Source organism: Neovison vison, chromosome 13 (genome assembly GCF_020171115.1).
Source record: "Neovison vison isolate M4711 chromosome 13, ASM_NN_V1, whole genome shotgun sequence".
Taxonomy (NCBI): Eukaryota; Metazoa; Chordata; class Mammalia; order Carnivora; family Mustelidae; genus Neogale; species Neogale vison.
The window spans coordinates 4,070,972-4,093,719 of NC_058103.1; the positions used below are offsets into that span (position 1 = coordinate 4,070,972).

Sequence of the window (22,748 nt, forward strand, 5' to 3'; positions counted from 1 at the left end):
GCAGGACATTTAAAAAAAAAAAAAGATTTTATTCATTCATTTGACAGAGGTCACAAGTAGGCAGAGAGGCAGGCAGAGAGAGAGGGGGGGAAGGAGGCTCCCCACCGAGCAGAGAGCCCGATGCGGGGCTCGATCCCAGGACCCGGGGATCATGACCTGAGCTGAAGGTAGAGGCTTTTTTTTTTTTTTTTTAAATTTATTCGACAGAGATCACAAGTAGGCAGAGAGGCAGGCAGAGAGAGAGGGGGAAGCAGGCTCCCCGCTGAGCAGAGAGCCCGATGCGGGACTCGATCCCAGGACCCTGAGATCATGACCTGAGCCGAAGGCAGCGGCTTAACCCACTGAGCCACCCAGGGACCCCTAAGCAGGACATTTTATGGGACAACTGGCTTGACTAATTTAACAAGTTGTAAGAAACTCGTGCTGTGATTTACAACACGCCCAGACTGCCAATGGCATCTGGCAGAAACAGCAAAAATAAATCCCTGCAGAAGAAGATGCTTTCTTTTTTCTTTAAGATTTTATTTATTTATTTGAGAGACAGAGAGAGTGAGAGAGAGAGCATGAGAGAGAGAGGGTCAGAGGGAGAAGCAGACTCCTCGCTGAGCGGGGAGCCCGATGTGGGACTCGATTCCGGGACTCCGGGATTACGATCTGAGCCCAAGGCAGTTGCTTAACCAACAAGCCAGCCAGGTGCCCGAAGATATTTTCGTTTTAGGTTTGGACTTAATTTAAATAGTTGACTTCAATGACCAGCACACGGTAGAAAACAGGTACTCAAGGGAGGAAGACCGCATGAACAAAGTCTGGCAACGGTGATAACATCATTTGACGCAGACAGCGAAGCTGCGGTGTTTACGCCACCCACAGAGACGGAAGACCAGAAAAATAGGAAAAAGTCATACTACAGGTGAAAAACGTAACTTCTGTAAATGAAAAAGGATGTCTGAGATGAAAAGCCCAACAAGGGGAGTTTGGCCCATACAAGACAGACCTGCAGAGTCCCAGCAAGGTGACAGAAGTTGAGCGTTGTGTTCAGAGATTGTGTGAGCAACTCAGCAAGGTAATTTTATGTCTATTGGCTATAATAACCTTAAATGCTGAATTTTATATTTCATTGGTATAGTTAATTATTCTCACTGTATATTATGAAGGCATTCCTCCCATGAAGGGTTGAAAATTAAAAGAAAACCGGTCCTTCATCAGCCATAATGTAAGAAGACCCTCTCATCGAAAATATAGCTTGGGAAGTCACAAAAAGCTGGAGAAACACAGGGGAGGAATAAAAAGACAGTAAATGAAAAAGCCCAATACATACTTGTTTAAAGCCAAAGGAAAAAGGAGACGAATGCAGAAGCTATAAGGGCAGGGAGCCTTCCAGCCCCGAGGAAACAGAATGATCTGTGGGTGCACGACGAGTCCCGAAAAAGACGGACAATAAACAAAGCCGCGTCTGGATACCCAGCAGGGGAGCAACGAAAGAGCAACATTACAGACAAGAATCAAAACAGTGGTCAGAGTCACAGTCCCTTCACACACTGACTTTGGTTTCTCGATGCGGAGGGAAGGTGAAGGCAATGAAACGGTCAGCTTCGTTGTTCTGAAGGAAAATAACGATTCAGGCCTCAGTGAACATCTCTCAGGAATGAGGGCAGAATAGAGATACTTTCCAGAGAAATAAACGAAGAACGTGCCACTGCTAGACCCTCATTGAAGGAGATTCTACGGGACGTCGTCGTCATCAGAGGGAAAGTGGTCCCGGGCGGAGAGCCGGAGATGCAGGTGGGAATGACGCATGAACCGGGAAGCAGGGGTGAGTCCCCATCAGAGACAGACCGTGACCGTGGGCGCGCGCTGCAGGAGTGTCGAGGGGACAGTGTCGCAGGGAAGACTCAGCGGAGGGTCTCAGAAGACAGCAGTACTAGCCTGTTCTGCGGTGGTGGTGGTTGTTTTGAAACGACTGGACTTCAACTTTACGGCTCACAGAAACCCTGGACGTGCAGCGCGGAGTTTCCCGATCACCGGCCCCTGTTGCCCGTCATCAACTTTCTGCATTTGTTACAACTCATCAGCCAATACCGACGCATCATTATAAACTACACACCTCAGTTTCCGAGAGGTTGTGTTCGTGTGTACTCTACAGGTTTTGACAAATGCAGAATTCCACGTATCCCCTAACCTGGTAGCATACAGAATGCGTCCACTGTCTTGAAAATCTCCTGTGCTCCGTCTACTCACCCCTCCCCAAGTCTTATCGACCACAGCACTCAATCAAACAACGACAACACTCAATCAAGCCTAAGCCCGATTCATGCTCTGTAAGCTGCGGGGACAGCAGGAATCCCAGCAGGTGAGCAGCAGGAAGTGTGTCTGCGAATCCATCAGCTGGTCCCTCCCCCTGCGTTCCTTCCTCGCTCCTTCCATTCATTCCTCCCCCTGCCTGGCTCGTCTGCACTGAACCCGCGACCTGGCCCTGGAAGGCACTGGAATACACCTGCATAGATGCACCTCCTGCTCTGGGTTCATACATCTTGCAAAAGACCCATTGTTAGTAACTGGAGGTATGCAAAACGTCTGGGGCTTTATTTATAAGGCTAGTCTTAATATCTTAGTCAACATAAAGGTTTTCAGAGGTTCGTGTTTGACTTTGGGGTCCTTACGCTATGTTCCTTGGTCTTACGTACTTCAACCTCCACATCTCCTGGGGAAGTACTTACAGGGACTGAACGCCCTTGGATGGAAAGAGGCAACGGTACCATTTTGGGGGAAAGTCAAAGCAAAGGGCACCCTTTCCTGACTGATCTCAAATAGAAAACCCCTGGGCAGTGTAAGCCCCAAATGAGTCATAAAGAATTAGTCCACAAAAGACTATGGTTACAGTTCTCACTTCTCCAACCCCAGGAAAGCAGAGAGGCACTGCTATAGTTTCAAAACCTGTCCCCTGGCAGTGGCTCCTTTCTGACTCGCTGGAGCTCACAGGTGACAAGTGCCATGGGGAGAATTACTTGAAGGGGACACCAGGCAGCCTGGTGACGGTTCACACGGACAGATTTAAAGCCTCCCCTCTGCCTTTTCCAGTGTGTTACACGTAGAACACAGTTGCGATTACATTTTTATCTCCGACGGCTCTGGAATCTGGGATATCCTTTGGGTCAGTCAGGTAGTGGCATTTTAATTGAAAAAACAGAACAACACAAACCTTAATAAAGTGACCCGAATAGAAACTAAACACAGCCGAGGCGGGAGAAGCTGGCGAGCTACCCAGCTATGACTCCATCTCCCTACATGGGCACGCTTGGACTTTTAAAAGACAAATAATAGAGATTACCTTTTAAAGACGGTAGTTTCTGAAGTTCTCTGTTATTGCCGGCGTTAAACCGGGAGGAATTTTGCCGCTTGTCCTTCTTCACTATGGGCTGAGGCGCTGGTACTTTCATTTTACTAGACACTGTTGATGGGGTGGCCACAAGGCTGTTTTTCCTGCTGGAAATCTGTTTCCGAAATAAAAACAGAAACACATGCGTATCTCAAACCGTTGTCTTTTACGGCACAGTTAGAATCTGGAATGAACATACGAGTCCTGCTCAGGGACCGCCCCTTCCCCTCCGCCGTAGACACCAGTCCTTAGAGTGGCCGGAGTCTGAGTGACCTCCCGCTGCTCGTGATGCTGGATTTCCAGTAATTTACAGACACACCTCATTTCTCACGTCTTCCTTCAAACTTTTTACTCTAAACATTTCCCATAGAGGTTGACATATATAGAGGCTGATGACTGTGACCCTCCAAAGACGTTCATGTCCGAATCCCTGGAACCTGAGAATACGCTTCCTTACTTGGCCAAAGGGACTCTGGAACGGTGACGAGGTAGGGATCCCGGACTGTCAGCATGGGCCCCGCGTCATCACACAGGTCTCGACAAGACAAGACAAGACAAGGCAACACAAGCAGATGACAACGCAGAGGGGAGAGCCTCAGAGAGACTGCTGGAAGCCAGGGCACTGGTTTGGAAGGCAGAGGAAGGGGTCACGAGCCAAGACGCGCAAGAGGCCTCTGGAAGCTGGAAGAGGACCAGAAATGAATTCTCCTCCAGGGCTTCGAGGAAGAACTAGCCATGCTGCCATCCCGATTTCGGCCCCATTTCAGATGTCTGACCCCTGGGACTGTGAGATCATCAGTTTGTGGTCCTTTGCACAGCAGCCTGGGGATCTCACCGAGACACGTGTCTGAGGACACATCTGCCTCAGTCGGGGAGAAGAGCCTGCAAACACCCAAGCAGAGGTGGCGGGGGGGGGGCAGGGGGCACGTGCAGCAGACACCCGCACAGGCCCATGGGGCGAGGGCACCCAGGGAGCTCAGATGGGCCTGGCCCCTGTGAGAGTCAATTGAGCGCTGACCGTCAAGATTCTCTGTGCAAACTGCTCACTCCTTCCACACTTTCAGTCCCCAAAAGAACGGAGTCTGTACATGCACATGTGCACTTCTGAAAAGCCTACCAAGCTCATCCTAGAAACACAAACCGGCCAAGACCCTTCCAGTCACACTGAGTTAGGAGAGTAGACACGCCAGCCTAAGCCCCCGGCTATGTGCTCTCCTCCGGGAGTTGAATTTTTACTAAGAAGTCAGAAAAGCTTTATTTTTAAATAAGGTGCTTAGGACAACTTGGGAAGCGTTTTCCACGATGCCAGACGCCCGCATGCAGACAGGACTCTGAATCGGGAGCGAGGGCCCAGGCTCCCTCCCCTCCCACAGTCTGCCTTGAAAGGGCTTTCCTGGACGTGGCCCTTGACACCTGTCTCTCTTTCCACCTGATTGTGAAAGCTGGGTCTTCTTCCTTAAAAATGCCGCCCATACCTCTTCTCCTCCCAGAATTCCCTAGAACCCCTAGTTTTCATTCCCCAGTCACAGACAGCGCCTCCTAGGCCAGGTCCCTGTTTTAAATGTTGTTACATGCACACGTCTACTAAAGTTGACATCTCCCTTCCACTTCCTACGACGCCAAACCCCGTGCACCTGACCCCGAGGACAATGGGACACGTGCGACTCCCTCCCAGACAGGAGCGGACCCCCAGCTCCTGCAGCAAAGCCTGGAACACCAGCACCGGGCGACTGGCTAACTCATGAAACAGAGTTAACGCCACGCGCATCCACAGCCCGTGGAGGACACACGCTGAGATGAGCCTTCGAACGTCTGAGAGCAGAAAGTCATCCCCAAGACCTGCTGACTCGGAGCCCCTGGCCCCTTTGTGTGGGCCCTGCTGGCCTCCCTCCCCGACAGCACTGTCCTTGGGGCAGGCCGAATGAGCTTGTAGAAAGAAGACCTGGTCCCATGACCCAGGCTAACCCACTGCAGCCACTTCTCAGGGGTCTCAGCCCGCTGGCTTAACAGTGGTCTATAGAGCCCCATGCTCGGGTCACCAGCCCCTGCTCCGGCCGGGCCTGTGCCTTGGCCCCGCTTCGCCCCTGCCCACCCCGAGGGTGGCTTCCTGAGGCCTCCGGGTGGCGCACTCCGCTCTGTGGGCCACTGCCTGCCCGGATGGGCTTGGCTATGAGGTGGCTGTCTCGTCGCTGCAGACAGGCAGGCTCCAGGGGAGCCTGGGGGCCAGGTGCTGGCAGAGCCCACCAGCCGGGTCAGAGTCTGACCTTGACCTGGCAGGGACCTGGAAGCCGCGCAGGGATCCCTGAGCAGGGCGAGGGTGCGAATCCATCCTCCCTGTTCAAAAGGCGCCTCAGGCTGCAGTGCGGACTGCGGATGGCAGGGGAGGGGACGGTCTCCGCTGCCAGGCTGACCGCACACCGCACCAGCGGACGGCAGGTGCATGGGTGACGCGGGGCGCCGGCGGGGGGCACGGGAACCAGCAGGGGGCAGCTGGCGGCCCCAGTCACTGCGGTGGGAAGGAGAAAGGGGCTGAGAAGCCGGGTCATGACCACTCTGGGTCCGAGTGGAAGACACGGCGACGCCCCCTTCTTCACTCCTCCACGACGCTCTCTTCTTCCTGCGGACCAGGGCCGCAGTGCTGTCCCGGCCGCCGCCGGGCCGCCCTCAGCTGCCTACTCTGCCTGCGCAGGGCCTGGCGGTGCGCTGTGTGGCTGGCTCTCAGACACCTCATGTGAGCTGGACGTGAACTTGGAAGTTTCCTGTCTACACAGTCACTGAAGTCACTGATGAGGGAGACGCCCCGCGGGGAGCAGCGTGGCAGAGGTGGCAGCGGAGGACGCCGAGGAGGAGGACGAGGCTGAGGGAAGAGTGTTCAGGAAGGAGGTCGACCCATCCGACGGCCCTGAAAGCCGAAGTCTGCGGACTTGGACTCGTCATCCTGTGGCCGGTGGAGGCTGCTGAGGGCAGCGAGGCAGCAGCAGAGGCCACTGGGCTGAGGCCAATCTGGGGAGGACTGGGGTGTCTGTAACAGCTTTGGGAAGGTGGCGGGAAGAGCAGTGACAGGGCAAACAGCACTGCCATAGCAGGGACCTCGGACTGTCTGGAAGGCGAGGGGCTTGATCGTGCCGTGTGCCTACGGGAAGGCCACCGAGGGGAGGCGTGGCTGAGGGACAGCTGCACCAGGAGCCGATTTGGGCCCCGGTGTGCAGTGACAACAGAATAGAGGACAGGGGCGCCTGGGTGGCTCAGTGGGTTAAAGCCTCGGCTTTCGGCTCAGGTCGTGATCCTGGGGTCCTGGGATCAAGCCCCGCATCGGGCTCTCTGCTCAGCGGGGAACCTGCTTCCCCCTCTCTCTCTGCCTGCCTCTCTGCCTACTTGTGATCTCTCTCTGTCAAGTGGATAAATAAAAAAAAAAAATCTAAAAAAAAAAAAGAATAGAGGACAGACGGGACAGGACAGAATGGCTGTCCATCTGATGCCCTCCCTGGGGTGTGCAGACATACGTGGTCACCCACAAGAAGTGCTTGGAAGGGAGGCGAGGCCCAAGGAGATGAAGAGGCCCGAAGGGGTCCTGGAGCAGCAGAGCAAGGCAGGGGCCTGGAGAAATGGAGACGCTCTGAACACCTCCTTCTCCTCAGGGCTAAGTACCAGCAGCCAACGGGACACGAAGGGGTCGGCGCCCCGAGGGGGCACTGCCCACACAGAACTGCCCATGTTCCCCGACAGTCTCTGCGACCCCCCAGCCCACGCGTGGCCAGCCGCTGTCCTGAGCCCGAACCAGTGCGGGCGCCCGGAGCAGTTGTCACACTGGGCAGGGCCCTTCCTCGGAGTGCGGGGCCATCTCCCGGGATCGTGCAGGGAGCCGTGGGGCCAGACTGGGGACCTCGCTCAGTCCCTGGACTTCGGACACCACCTCCCTTGGGTCTGCCATCCAAGCAGCTCTGCCCTCCCGACGCCTTCCAAAATTCTCCCCTGCTGCGGTCGTATGCTGAACGAGCACCGCCACGGGCCAGAGACCACGAGCCCCAGAGCCTGAGGAGCCGACGCGTATGCCTTGAGAGAGCTTTAGAAAGAAAGTGCATCTGAAGAACACGATACCGGAATAGAGACAGCCCCAGAGTTACGAGCCAAGACTACTCTGCGGGGAACACTCTTCAGCAGGAGGTGCTGGGACAAGCCCGCGGCTGGGGAGTCAGGCCGAGTGCTGAGAAGGGCGAAAAAGGTGGTCTCCCGAGAAACCAGGCTGTCTAGGAAACACTGAGGCTGCTACGCTGGGGCGGCCCCTCCGAGCACGGCTCTCTGCACGGCGGCCCTTCCGGCCGGGAGGCTGCAGGAGCTCTGGGTGCGCGGGGGCTGGGCAGCTGACGGGCCTGCAGCCAGCGCCCCTGGTTCCGATTCTCGCCCCTCTACGTCCTGCACAGCACCGCGGGGATCTTTTGTAGTATGTGGTCCGACCACCCCCTCTCCCTGCTCAAACCAGCTCACTGGTTTCCCACCACCATAAGAATGAAAACCCCAAATCCTGCCAAGGGCCGCTGACAAGATCCTACTGCACCTTCCCTGCCTGCACCCCACCTCTCTGACTTTATCCCTTCTGCTCAGGCCCCCCTCGTCTGTCTGCAGCCGGCCTGGCCTTCCTCCCAGCACACACCCAAGCTCACGCCCGCCTTCGGGTCTCTGCACTGGCTGCTTGCTCTGGCTGGAATGCCCTCCTCCCCCTGATCTCGGCACCATAGCCTCCCACTTCCCATTCGGGTGGCACCTTCAACATCCTCTCCTTGGTGAGACCGACCGGGGCCACCTGAAGCCGGCTGGAAACGCGTGAGCAGCTTCGACATTGCAGTGACCAGAGGGCGCTCCCGGTGTGGACAGCCCCAGGGCCACGGCTCTGCAGGGTGAGAAACCAAACTTCACACGCCACCGGCGCCCCTTGTACCCACCAGCACCCCTGGCACTGTCTGAAAGCCAACGGGCCCTGCTGTGTGTCCCGTGCTGCTCCCCCCGCCCCGCCCCCAGCACCCACGAAGGTCCTCACTGCTTTAGACGGTCTCAGAACATGCCTGGGGGTGACCGTGAATGAGTCGCCTGGGGAAAGCCCATGACGGGGAAAGCATGGCCTGCAGAGAAGAAAATGACTTGGGGAGAGAGAAGGGTCACTCCTGTGACGGACAGGGCACCGCCCTCCAGGACCACGCCAGACTTCTTCCTGTAAGACCCGGGCCACGGAGCTAGGCGGCAGAGCAGGGGGGTGACAGCTTCGCTCCCAAGAGTGTGGATCAGGGGCAGTGAGAGCAGGGATTTTTGTACTGTTTTATTTTTTAACCACGTGTGTTTCGACCACCAGAACAGATAAAGAGAAAACGTGTGAAAAGGAAGACAGGAGGGGCGATGTGTCCCTGGGTCTCCCCAGGCCAACTCCCTTGGGAGACCCCGTGGCCTCGTCCGCACACTGGCGTCTGCTCCTCACAACAGAGGCCAGTCGTGGCCTGGGGCGAGCAGGGCCTCCTCCTCCTCGCCCCTCACTTCCCTTCTCCTCCACTGTCCCCTTTTCCCCTAATTGCACCCGCTTCCTTCTAAATTTGGTACTTTGTATCAAGAGCGATAGCTGATGCAGTTAAAGGAAGGGACACACACCCGAACGGGGATTATTTTGGAAGCTACTGCCCAGGTCATAGGCCTCTCTGCCCCTCAGAGCTTTCTGTGAAGTGGGAGGTGGTCTTCAGCTGCTGTCCGGGGCGGGGTGGGGGTGGGTAGCCACCAGCCACACGCGGCTCCCGAGCCCTCGAAATGTGGCTTGTATAACTGAGGAGCTGAATTCTTAAATTTAATTTGATTTCCACACATTTCAAGGGCCACAGGTGGCTCATGGCTAGCATCCTGCCGGCATTCCGGCATTCCCACTGGGCAAGAACAGCACGAGCTCAGACCTGCTACCCCTTCAGAGCCATGCTAAATCTCGTCTTAATAAAATATTTAAGATGAAGGAAATCCGGTGTCCTCAAACAAATTACCCCCCTACCTCCCCTCGCCCCGGCACCCCCCCCACTTGGTTCTGGCCTTGTCCTCTCACTCCCCCAGGTGGAGAAAACGCAGATGACAGCACGGCTCGGATTTGGATCTGGGCAGCAGGCTTCCCTGCAGTGGTCCTTCCCAAACCAGACCAGAAGCAGGGCCCCGCCAAGTCTTGGCTGAGCACCACATACGGACGGGAAGGTGTGAGATCATGACCTGTAACGTCGTGCCAAACCAGATGCCACCGAGCCCTGACCCTGGCAGGCACCCGATGTTGTAAGGCAAAGCTGGAGCTTTTTTATAGCTGAAATCTTTCACATGAATCTTCCCTGTGACTTGGGGAAATATCACCGTGATTCATGCCGGTGGCAGACTGACTCACGCGGCAGAAGCAGGTGGAAAGCTCCCCACCCTGACACGGGAGGGCTGAAGGCTTGCACTCAGAGCGCACTTGCTCGAACAGCAGGGGGATCTCTGGGCTTCTTCCGTGAACGAGAACACTAGATAAATTATTTCATGAAATTCACTGAACTCTTTCTAGAATTATGGATCATGTAACGAACCTTTTCCTAAAAAGGGACGGAGTGCTGACTGCTCCCGCCTGTGACACACACCCTAGGTCTTTCTGGGGTTCCAATTTCATGGTGACCCTGTGTTTGCTCAGGTGCTTTAAAGCACTATTTCCTCTGGTTGGGGTCTTCACGAGAAATGTGCTCCTTCTTGACCCTTGTCTTCAGCAGCTGCCTGGTGTGATGGATGGGGGGGTCAAGTTACTCCCGAACGCCCATGAACAACAGGTGGGACACTGTGAATAACAGAAATGGTCAACACTTAATTTCTTAAGATGTGAGGACCACATTCTTTTTATCTTCCCCAGTGCTTGTACAGAACAAGATGATCAAAACAAAACTTTCTAATATGTATATAAAATTTATAAAATATTAAAAAAAATATACATCACCCTTAAACAACACGGGTTTGAACTGCATGGGCCCAATTCTTTTTCAATAAATACTACACTTAAATGTATTTTGTGTTCTGATTTTCTTAGCATTTTCTTTTCTCTGCCTTACCTTATCGTAAAAACACAGTATACAGTAACTGTACCATACCAAGTATGTGTTGAGCAGCTGTTTTTACTATCAGTAAGGCTACCTGTCAACACAGGGCTACTAGTAGTTAAGTTCTGGGGGAGTCAATAGTTATACAACAGATTCCTCGCTCTGTGTGTGTGTGTTGGGAGGGACTGGCACCCCCAATCCCCATGTTGTCCAAGGGCCAATTGTATATGTATGTTCTACTGAAAAAAACTTCCAAAATTTTTTGAAAAACTCAAAACGAAAAATATAAAGCACTGAAGATCACATTGAAAGCCTTATATTTAAAGGGAAATCCTGTTTTGAACTGCTTTCATTAAAATAAGATCTTAGGACACTGTATATCTTACCACTGACCTCCAGAGCAAAGCAAAAGCAAAACCAAAACCCTCTTCTAAAACTTTCACAGGATGGGTGCTTGGGTGGCTCAGTTGGTTAAGCAACTGCCTTCGGCTTAGGTCATGATCCTGGAGTCCCAGGACTGAGTCCTGCATCAGGCTCCCTGCTCAGCAGAGAGTCTGCTTCTCCCTCTGACTCCTCCCCTCTCATGTGCTCGCTCCCTCTCAAACAAATAAAATTTTAAAAAAACCCAAACCTTTCATAGGACATTAGAAAAACACCCAAGTACCATAATCTTCCGTTTTAGTCCACTGCTATTTATTTGGAAAACAAAAACAAAAACAAAAACAAAACAACTCTGCATCAGAATTTCCTTAGAGGATCAAAAGATAAAGAAACAAGATCCCCCCCTTCTAATTTACCATATCAGAACCCCCAGCAAGCTAATTGATTTGAAGCTCCCCTTCCTCCTGAGCACTTTTAAAATCCACCAACAAACACTTCTGGCCTCCAGGTCCTCACATACATGGCAAGCGCCAAGAAGAATCAAGTTAAATTGCTGTCCTCGAGTACTTAACCTAGTTAGGGAGGTGAATCAAGGTAAATAAAAGTTGTCCAAGGCAGTATAAATGGTAAATAACCGATTGAGCCAATAATTGCTTTCAAATTTAAAAGACGGAAAAAGTAGGGGCCAAAACGGTGAGAAAAAAAATTTCAGATTAAGTGACCCTGACTTTGAGGTAAGGAGATGAAGGGACTAAGATGGGCGGTGAAGAGCACGGGGGAGGTCACGTCGTAAAGTGAGGTCTGGGGACCCCAAGAGGGGGGTTCCTGCAGGCACTTTCTGGGGTCCGTGCTTTTACAATAACACAAAGCCATGATTCACCTTTATAACCATCATCAGGTCAATTTTTCACAGGCTACAAGGCTCAGGGTATCAAAACAGACTGAATGCAGGACCAGACTCAAGGAGCCAGTGAGCTTCTACTAAGCCAGACATTAATCTGCAAAAACATGGTGCAATGTCATTTTTCTCAGTGCATTTCTGTGAATAGTTATTTCTCGTAAAAACATCCTAAAACATGCATTGCATGTATTACTATAAGATGAATTAAGGAATGTTTAAAAAATTTGTTTTAATTTCTAGCAGGAAAAGTTATCAGCTAAAGCCAACCTAAATAAAAGCTCTTTGGGACCCCAATTTTTAAGAGCATGAAGGGATGCTGAGGCTCCTTTGGTCTGAACCCTGCCAGGGGAGAAGTATGTATCAGGCATGATTTGCAAGCGGATATACTACTTCGAGGAAGAGTCTTTCTAAAGCAGGGGTCTCACCGGGGGCCGTTTTGCCCTGTAGGAGACATCTGGCAATGTCCGGAGACACTGCTGGCTGTCAGAACCCGAGAAGTGTGCAGCCACTGCTGTCTAGTGGGGAGGGCCGGGTGCTGGCAAGCATCCCCCAGCACACAGGGCAGCACCGTGGGGAGGCATCTGGTCTACCTATCAATGACACGAAAGATGGGGCGCCTGCTCAGGGCAGTGGGTCTCACCTGGGAGGAGGCACTGGGGGGCTGCCAACCACATGGTCACATGCAGGAGCAGCGAGTCCTGGGGAGGGACAGGAAGCTCACAGAACCTGCTCCTAACTCATGCCCTCCCACTCACAGCTGGCTAGCCCCTCTGCAGAGCCCCCATCCTTCTGGAACACCAGGGTTCTAAGCAAAGACGATGCAGAGCGGCTGGGAAAGTGGGCAAAGACATGGTGATCAAAAGCAAGGAATTCCACTTCTGTGTAACAGACACTTAGGAGTTTAAAAAAAAAAAAATATATATATATATATATAAAAACTGCTGGTCCTCTGGGTCCTCTCTCAGTGTCACTGGGGTCCCGTTTAGGGTCGTGTGGGGAAAAAAAGTGGGGAGAGAATGATGGGCAGTGTGGCAGAGGCGGCCCCTAGGGACAGCATGAGCTCAGAATTCAGTCTGTAGACAGTGGCTTTGGTGTTATGGGGAGGGGAGTCGGGGACTCTCCCCTTAGGAGGTGATGGTCACAGCCTTCTCCCTAGGAAACACACCTGCCGACAGACCACTTCCACTGCCCTCCAACACTCAGGTTAAAATTCCTGCTACACAGCCGAGTGCCTAGAAAGTCAGATTTTCTTAAGAAATACTTTCCACCAAAATGTTGTTTCTGTTACCAGGTAATGGGGGTTATTATAAGATGAAATCATGTTTTTGAAATTTCTGGTTCATTTTCTCAAACAGGACTCCGCCAGCCATACCTGTGGGACCTCAGCAAGCCTGGCTCCCCATCTCTGCAACACTGAGGTGGATTGCCTGGGATGTAAAGGGACGGACTATAGAGAGAAAAACTTTATGGCTAAGGGCAGAAGATGTCAAAACGAGCTAACGAGCTGGAGAGGACCATTCAGCTTTCTTCCAGGAAGAGGTATTACGTCAGAGCTGCCGTAGAGACTTCCAGACCAAACTACACTGAAGCAGGACAGGTAACATACAGGACCAGAGAGCAGTGCTCAAAACAACCTTTAATGTGCTTGAAACAAATCACTTTACAGAGAGCATTAACACTTAAAAACATAACTTTGGATGCAGTATACAAATTAAAACAGCTACTATAAAAACCACCACGGCATGGTCTCACCTTCCAGAACAGACTTTAGAAATCTCTGAGTGATCAATGAAGATTCTAAATGTTCTTCAAGGGGGACTAGATATGTTTGCCAGCTTTGAACGTGACACTAAGGACAGATGTTCAGAGCGGAGTCCCCTCTGTCAGTCCCCTGAGCACCCAGGAGCCCACCTGTGGCCTCACTCCTTAAGTGTGCCACGAAATAAACCTGTAAGTACTGGGCAGAAACTTTAGTTTCGAGTGTATAAATTAAAACATCCTATTTGAAAGAGAATAAAACAAACAAAAATGAACCAGTACACATCATTCGAGAAGAAATTTCTAGAAAAACGTGCCCAGCAGCAGTTATGACCTTTACTGCTATTTTGTTACTTGGAAGATGTATTCTGCCATACATCTCGCAGGGAAAACTTTTTCAAGAGGGGTCATGTCTAATCTATCCCATCGAATTAAAAATGGCCAAATCTGAAACTCTCCATTGTTTTTAGAGGTGAGGAAACAGGGCCATGGAAGCTGGTGGCATCACTTAGGGCACTCAGGAGTCAGCATTTTTACTCCCCAGGTTAAAATATGTTCCCCTACACCTCTCTATCCTCTACCACAGAACTTTGTCTTCCTAAACACCCCTGTACAATGAAATGTTCCTTTGTTCTAACAGAAAAGTGTTCTGCAGCATCAGCCACTTGGTGCCTCTGTTTTCCGTGAGGCTGGGTTACAGCCAGCCAGGATTTGAGTGTAAGGACCTTTTCCAGTCTTGAAGTGGTGTGTTAAGTCAACCAACCACGGGCCAAGTTCTTTTTAATGTGTTCTCTGTTGAGATGATTTCCCAAGCCTGGCTACTCTGCCCTGGGCGGACTCCTGTTCTGCACGCCCCTCCGGCTGGGACCGGCCGGGATGGGGGAAAGGCCCCCACCCCAGGTGAGTTCACAGGCTGACCCGAGCGAGAGCCGGCTGTGAAGGTGATGGGACACTGAACAGGTCTGAAAAGCAGCACGAGAAAAGCAGTCCTATTTGAACGGTTCAGGTCAAAAACATTCAAGTTCAGAGGAACGTTGACAGGAGAGGGAAAAAGTGCGCAATGAGGGTCTCGTGCCCCGAGCGGTCAACCGTATTTGCACGTGGGTGGAACCAGAGCTGAAGAAGTGGGATGAAGACTGAGAAGGGAACCGACATCGAACAAATTCAGGCTCAACCCAAAGTTCAAATGAACTGAAGTGCCTCAATTAGTACTCCTGCAAAAACAACGTACACAGTCATGTGCCCACTGTCCTGCTTAATGGGCCTTGTTGCCTCTGGTATCCTTATGAGGAAGCAGTGAAGGGCCCACCATTTCAGTATTTTTCGGTGGTAATTTCAAGCTCTGTAGCTCCAGCTCTTAGACAGTAGCTCTAGAAAAAATACAAAAAGACAAGTGGGGCATCACACTCAGGCACTGGAGGGGGCCACACCTAAAGAGTCTTAAGCAGCTGACAGTCTAGGAACCCAAACCACCTTAAAGACATGCACTGTACGTACTAGCGGGTTTGTGATCTTTAAGTGAACGGATGGACTTTCCAGGTTCAAACTTAATGTTATCCATCCTTCAAGTCAGGTTCGTACTGCTAAAATGGGAATAAATGAACCAGACCACTGATGTTCTTTGTCACACTAACGGTGAGAAGAGACAGGTGTGTGACCGAGGAAGGTTCGGGGGAGTACTGGAAGCCTTAGCAGCTTTAATGAAACACCGGTAAACAAAAGGAAAGAAAATGCATATTACCCTTGCAAAGGGACTAAATTTCACTTAAATCGATTTAGTCAAAAAACTGACTCGGAAGGAAGCAAGTCAAAAACAAGAATGTCACCGTAAAAAGTGATTATCCGGTATAAAGACAGGGCAGAGAAGAACTGGCACCAGTAATTCCCAACTACTGATATTTAAGGAACCTTTGGATCTCTTTTTGCTTCGGGGAGGGTGACAGATTTGCTGGAACCAACCACCTGCTAAAGAGAAGGGAGGCTTAGAATGCACCAAATGATAAGGAAAAGATACCACTCCCCAGGGCTTAAAAAAAAAAAAAAAGGCGATGCCTATAATCACCAGTTAACTGTGTTTCCCCAGATGACATGGAACTCATTCTAATTCGACTTACAGGAAGGGGGTCTGACACTTGAAATTAATGTCATCTGTGATAAGCCCAGGGACCTGGGTGATCCAGCTCTGGAGAACATGGAACCACGAGCAAGCCGCTTCTTGGCTACCAGTGATCCGAAAGGGCGTCCTCGCTCAGCCTGGGTCCAGACAGCTGCTGCATCCTTCCCCTGAGGGGATCTAGCTCAACAACTGCTCCCAATGAAGAACAGGCCAAGTGCCAGCACCTGGGTGCCCAGGAACGCCATCCACCCCACCAGGGAGACACCGTCCGCACCGGGCATTCCCGCGGCTCTTCGGTGAGTCCACAGCGGAGAAGCAAAAGAAGTGAGGACTGGCCAACGCAGAGAGAGAACAAGTGACAGATGACAGAGGATCGTATTCAAGTACCCAAACTAACTCAGCTGAGAGGTACCAACCCATGCGACTACGGAAAGAGGCTCTGGGCATCAGACATCAGCAGAGCACAAAGACCGCACCAGGGAATCAAAGGTGAGAGGAGGAGGAGCCACTGGGAGGGACGGACCTGACCTGAAGGCTGACTTGCAAAGGAAGGAAGGGGAGGAGGATCTGAAAGCTACAAGCACAAACGACCAACCGTGGGGAAACCAGCCTCTGCAGGAGGGAGGCTGCATCTGAGGTGGGGCGGGGGTCGTAAACTTAAAAATACCAGTTGCACAGACACAACTTCCATAAACCCATCCGTCTTTTCCCAGACTAAAATAACGAAAACCGAAAGAACTGGAATTTCAGTTTATAAAGGAGACTCGCAGACAATCTCGTGCAGGGAAACATTCTAGAAGAGCCTGGTTTTCACCACGCTGTGCTGCCCGTAGTTAAAAGGAGTTCACGAAAAAACGGAAAGGGAATATTTGAGAGCAGTTACCTCTGAGTCTATTATGTCTTGTCCTTCTTTTGAACTTTTTCCACTTTTCCCTGCTTTTGGTGATTCCTGGGAAACATCAAGCAAATCAATTAGGCTTCTCAATTTTTAGACGGCTAAACATCAGATACACCAAAATGCAGTTTTAAAACGGATTTACACAGTTTGCCCAGAACTTCGGATAATCTTAAGCAATACCATCAACAAATTCTGCCTCCTGTTATATAGAGACCCGACACGGAGCCGCGACACCCCCGCCCCCAAATCCAGATCCTCCTTGTTTTCTGGATCTGTGTTTGGCGTTGAAAACTTCGAGAAGCAGATGAACCCACATTGACGGCGCGCGGGGCATTCTGATGGGTGCACATCACATCCCTTTCTGGCCTCCCACCGTAAACCCCGCGAGCCGGGATTTCCGCGGCGGCTCGGAGACGCTACGGAGCTCCACCTGGAGCAAAGACGTACCCCCCACCACCCCCAAATGTAACGCAGCACACTCACAGCCAACACCGCCGCCACCTGGGATAAGAATAGTATTTCAGAGCCCCAGAGCTTCCCCAGGAGAGCAGACAATCCTTCGCCAGCGTGAGGGGGTCCCTCCAAGCGGCTGCAGCCCCCCACCCCTCCAGCCCCTGCCCAGGCTTCTGCGAGGCCGGGTCAACCACCTCCGCCACCGCACCTGCCCCCTCACGCCCACCGCGCGCACCGCCCGGAGGCGGGCGCCCACGCCGCCCCCACCGCGGCCGCGCCCCCGCACGCCGGCCCGGGCCGTCCCGACCCCAGCCCGGCCTGGGCCCCGGCGCCCCCCGCCCCCGCCCGGCGCCCCTGCGCCCTCGGGATCCCGGAGCCCGCCGCTCCCCGCTCCCGAGCAGTTCCCCGCCCGCCCTCCTCGCGGCCCCTTCCCTTCGCCGCCCCGGCCCGTCGGGCGGCCCGGACCCGGACCCGGACTCACTTTCTCCTTCTTGTTTTTATTCGGCATGGCTGGTGCGGACAGCCACCGCCTGCCCCCCGCAGCAGCAGCAGCAGCAGCAGGGCCCCGCCCCGGCCGTCGCGACCCCCGGCCGCCGCCGCCGCCGCCCGGGGACTGAGTCGCTCGCTCGCTCGCACTTCCCCTTTTCCAGGCTCCTACAGGCTGCGGCAGCCGCGGCGGCGGCGGCGGCGGCGGCGGCGGCGTCTCTCCGCCCCTCCCCCGGCCCGCCCCTCCCCGCCCCTCCCCCAGGTCCCCGGCCCGCCCCGCCGCCCCCGCCCCGCCCCCGCGCCAGCCCCGCCCCACTGGCCTCCAGGTGCCCTGCCATTGGCTGAGGCGCCCTCACGTGCCCTAACGCTCTCCGCCGCGGCCCCGCCCCCGCGCGCGGTTCCGGTTCTCCCTCTTCCCCCAACCCCCGCCCCCAAGCAGGGCTCCGGCTCCCGGGGCCTCTTCAGCGGGGCCTCCTCAGCGGGGCCTCCTCAGCGGGGCCTCCTCAGCGGCGCCGGTGCGCCGGCGGCAGCGAGGGTTGGCCGGGAGAGACGCGCCCAGTCTCGGAAGGGGGCGTGGGGCTGCAGTGACGGCTGCTGGCCGGCACACGCGGCGCAGGTGCGGGACGCAGAGAGCAGGGGACAAGTCAGGCGTGGAAAAGGCAGGTCTGAAACGGATGGCAACAACAGCGGCAGCAGGCGGGACGTGGCCCAGCGCGACCCGCAGCCTCCCGGCGTCGCCGCCTCGCCGCCGCCGCGCTCGCCAGGGTGAAAGGCGGCCGCGCGCCGGCGCACCGGACTGGCAGAGGAGGCCCGGGGCCGCGCGAGCGGCGGTTTCGCAGGGCCCTAGTGGGCTCCACCCCGCGAGCGCAGGTCTGCTCTGCCCCGCCCCGAGTCCCCGCCCCGCCGGAGGCCCCGCCCCTGTCGGAGGCCCCGCCCCCGAGTCCCCGCCCCGCGGGTCAGGCTCCAGCGGCGCCAATGGGATTTTATTACTTTCTTCAATTTGGCTTGATCGTAGACCACGTGAGGAAACCTCTGCCTTGTGACCAGGGGGTCACGTGATTCCGCCTGCTCGCTGGGAGCGCGGCGGACAGGAGTTCTCAGGAAGAGGGGAGCTTTGGTCCACTCCTTCCGCAGTCTGTCGGACGGCAGAGGCCGCTCACGACGGGCCTGGGGGCTGCTGCGGCGCGGCGGACGGGCCTCGCGTGTGACCGCGTTGGGCGCCGCGGGGCCGGATCCGAAGCGGGCGCTCCGAGGTGACCGCGTCCTCTCGGGCGCCCGGCTGCGCTCGTGGAAGTCGCTAGGCTGAGCGTTTTCGGCCGCTCGGCTCGGCTCTGCGCCGGGAGCGCCGGCGGCCGCGGCGCTAGCGTGAGGGCGGTCGTGGGGGTCCTGGAAGTGAGCCGTGCCCGCGCGTGTGACGCGCCGACGGGTGTGTCCGTGGGCCGGCCGCTGTCGGTGCAGAGGTCTCGGTTTTAAGGGGGTTAATGGTTTATCCAAAACACGTAGTTAAGAAACATGGGGGGTGTAGGGCAGTGGCCCTTTCATTAATTACGTTTCATTTGTGAAATAAAATACCCGCTCTCAGGAGTCGTTCGGGAACTAGAGTGTATGACCGTGAAGCTCTAAAGGGACGGAGGGACTTTTCCCAGACAAGTCTGTGCCGCTGTAGACTCGCACACAGCCCCGGCGCAGACCATGCACTCCACGACGTTCGTCTGATGTCCTCTCTGTGCCAGGCGCAGGGAGGGGGTTCCACGGTGGACAGGGCACTGCCCTGGTCTGTCAGCATTCCACATCCTTGGGGTGGAAACAAGAAAGCCAGCGATCAGAGGGATGTGACACTCAGCAAGTCTACGGGGCGGGGGTGAGAGGGTCTGGTTCAGCAGCGCACAAGAGCCCTGCACGGGAGGTTTTGTTGTGGCTGGAGAGGAGAGCGAAGGGTCAGAGGCTCCCAATTCAGACTCTGACTGGCCTTGCCAAGGAATTGGACTTCTTTCTGAATGTGATTTGGGGTCACCGAAGAATATTAAGAGGGGATGACATACGTATGCATGTAGGAGATGTCTGTGGCATGAGTGTTGGGGTGGGTTAAGGGTAGGAAGTCAGGAGAGCAACCAGGACGGAGTTAGGATCCAAGTGTGTGCCAGGGAGTTGTCTCTGTAGCAGCGACAGGGAAAGGGTCACACACACCCGGGAGTTAGACTTGCTCAGGTAGGAGAGAGCCACAATAAAGGCTAAGGCCAGTGTGGGTAGCTCAGGAACACAGTGACAGAAAAGGGACACAGCAGAGAGCAAATTTTCCAGGGAACACGATTTCAGTTTTGGGGCACCTTGAGTTCAGCTGTGTCTGCAACAGGTTGATTGGCAAATGGAAATACAGATCTGACCTTCAGGATGGAGTGTCAATGTAGGTCAGGTTAGGTGTTTTTCAGGTCAGTTTGAGTTTGATGGAAAGGATAGGGGTGAGATACCCAGGAAAGCTGCCTAGTGACCTTGAAGTCATGGTAACCAGCGGCACTGGGTCAGCACCATTGCCTAACATTTGTGTTCTGCCCTGGCTATTGAGCTGGCTTTCATTTGCCCACGTTAGAGAGGGCCATCCCCTAGCCAATATGAGCCAGGAGTGAGTTAGAGAAGATTCACGGAGGGCCCGAGGTATGGTGCAGTGTCCTGGCTGATGGATGGAACTCCTTCTTTCAAAAAAAAAGGGATTCAGAATAAGCTATCAGTGAGATATAGAGATTTTTTATGTGTTCACACTTGTGTGTGTGCATGTATGGGTGTGTGTGTGTGCGCGCGCGTGCATGCGCGTGCCTGGGGTTACCTCTTCTGAGATACCCCATCTTCTATGTTCATAAAGGCACTGCCTGTATCACAGAGAGACCTTTTTCCTTCAGACCCCCACCTTTCTGGCACACTTTTCTGAGATGGTGAAATGCTCTTCCTTCCTTCCTTTGTATTTTTTTTTTTAAGATTTTGTATATTTATTTGACACAGAGAGAGATAGAGAGTGGGAGAGGGAACACAAGCACAGGGAGTGGGAGAGGGAGAAGCAGGCTTCCCACCAAGCAGGGAGCCCAATGTGGGGCTCCATCCCAGGGGTCATGACCTGAGCTGAAGGCAGACGCTTAACCATCTGAGCCACCCAGGCACCCCAGTGAAATGCTTTTTCCATGTCTGGCTTCTCTGTATGGTGAATTGCTTAAATTATGCCTCTGAGCTCTCTCTGGAGGAGCAGAGAGGTCCCCAGGGGATCTGGGCTTCTGCCCGCGCTGCAGCCACCAGCCACAGACCTGCAGAGACTTGCTGCTTCACCCTGGGGAACAGAAGAGGTGCATAAAAGAAGGGCAGAGAGAGGAAGTCTCTTGGTCCAGAATCAACTGAGCTGCCCCTTCCTGCATCTGCCCTTAGAAGCTCTTTCCACCGGCTTATCTTCAGGGATGCTTATGTCACAGTGGCCTGCCCTCCTATTCTTCTTTGAGGCCCATCCCAACCTGGCCCTGTCTGCCTAGAAATCCCTTTCTCTTGGCTTGCTGGACACCATCCACTGGAGCTTAGGCTTCTTCACATTCTTCCGGCCCCACCGGGCTGTCCAGGTGTTAAGGTGATCTCGCATACTTGGATTGTCAGCTGTTTCCCATCTTTGGCATTCTGCCTTCCCCAGAATGTTGGCAGCTTCTGTGGCTTCTGTGATTTGGCCCAACCTCTCAGACTGTTGTTCTCTGTCCTCCTGCTGCCTCTTTTTGGCTATTGACTCCCCACGGAGCTTGGGATGTGCTGGCGTGCTGGCTGGTTCCATGTCACCAGCCCCAGCAGGCCCCCAGCCCCTGCTCCTTACTCGTGCTGATGGGGGGCTGCCTATAGCCAGGACTGGACATAACATCTTCAAGGCCATTGCTGACGCCTTCCCCACTGTAGAAGTTCAACTCACCTACCCTCTCCCTCTTTTCCTTGCCTCATTTCCACCGAAATGTCATTAAACAGCTCATTTCTTATTGAAGTTGAATCTATTTATTCTTGGGCTACACGTTTGCCTGCAGATCTGGCTTGGAGGTGTCGAGAGTAAATTTAAGCCAGCTTGCATTGAAATGAGATAACCGTGTAGGGTGCCGACCACAGTTCCTGGTACATGACAGGCCCTCAACAAGTTTATCTCCCACCAAGTGGACACTGATTTCATGAGTGGTGCTATTGAGTTCCAAAGACCCCAGGACACCACCGAAATCACCACTTTAAGGCCCAAGGGCACCCAGAGAACTCTGTTAGATGAAGAATAACCTCTTGCTTGGCTCTTGAAGAGCTTTGGCAAATGCCATCAACCAGTCGAGCCCACGAGCTGGGACTCAATGTCACCCCATTTCTGGGGCACCACACCTGGAGTCCCTCCCCTAAGAAACTAAAAGGTGAGCAATCTGGAAAGTTTTGAAAACTTAAAGTTTCACAAGTTGTTCTAAAACAGTCTATGCGGGGCGCCTGGGTGACTCAGTCGGTTAAGGGTCTGCCTTTGGCTCAGATTGTGATTTCAGGGTCCTGAGATCAAGCCCCACATCAGGCTCCTTGCTCAGTGGGGAACCTGCTTCTCCTTCTGCCTGTGACTCCCCCCTGCTTGTGTTCTCTCCCTTTGACCAATAAATAAATAAAATCTTTAAAATTAAAAAAATCTATGGAAGCCCTAAAAAATGCTCTAAATAATATTTCAGTACATTTCATATCCAAGAATTAAAAGGGAAACAATCCAAAATATAATTTCATTTTCGTGTAAATGGGGTGAAATCCAGTCGCTTTCTTTTCCCCTCCCCAAACCCCAAGCCCAGTGGAAGTGAGACAGGATGGAAATAACCCAAGGTGGGGAGAGAATATCCTTAAAACGTTCGAGATGCAGAATCAGGGGGTTCTAGAGAGAGGAGGGCACGTGCAGAGGCCAACAGGCAGGAGGAAGCCTGCCGGGAGAACGTTGTTGCTAAGTACTGCAATGTGCTCCAGTGTCCAGTTTGAGTTCTTGTCCCAAGTTTTGGGTTATTGGCTCAAACAAGCAGGAAACAGATGGCTCAGTCAAGAAGGTCTAAGTGGAAATAAATTAACGAGAGATCTCTGTATAGAGGCAGGTAGGACTCAAGCAAGTGGGAGACAGCAAAGCATTCTGGGAGCTATCCCCATTTCCACATCTCACTCAAACCCTCTAAACTGATGGTTCCTTTTTTTTTTTTTTTAAAGATTTTATTTGTTTATTTGACAGAGATCACAAGCAGGCAGAGAGGCAGGCGGAGAGAAAGGAGGAAGCAGGTTCCCCACGGAGCAGAGAGTCCGAC

General features: G+C 53.5%; 1 protein-coding gene and 1 long non-coding RNA gene across 6 annotated transcripts in view; both read right to left on the minus strand.

The window, feature by feature from the left end:
• Positions 1–17,511, minus strand: part of PPP2R5C (protein phosphatase 2 regulatory subunit B'gamma) — a 129,327-nt gene extending 111,816 nt beyond the window's left edge. For 4 of the 5 annotated variants that reach the window (XM_044230431.1, XM_044230433.1, XM_044230434.1 and 1 more), the window contains exons 1-3: positions 17,438–17,511; positions 16,489–16,554; positions 3,329–3,491 (exon numbers count right to left, since the gene is read on the minus strand). In XM_044230431.1, the coding sequence (XP_044086366.1) occupies positions 3,329–3,491; positions 16,489–16,554; positions 17,438–17,464 (256 nt within the window). In that variant the 5' untranslated portion in view covers positions 17,465–17,511. The remainder of the gene's footprint in view (positions 1–3,328; positions 3,492–16,488; positions 16,555–17,437) is intronic. The other variant, XM_044230436.1, reaches the window with a different exon arrangement.
• LOC122893444 lies at positions 13,349–15,593 on the minus strand. Its single transcript, XR_006381633.1, has 2 exons — positions 15,398–15,593; positions 13,349–14,859 (listed from the first exon to the last, which is right to left on the minus strand). It is a non-coding gene; the product is annotated as an uncharacterized LOC122893444 (long non-coding RNA).
• Positions 17,512–22,748: the final 5,237 nt, after the last annotated feature.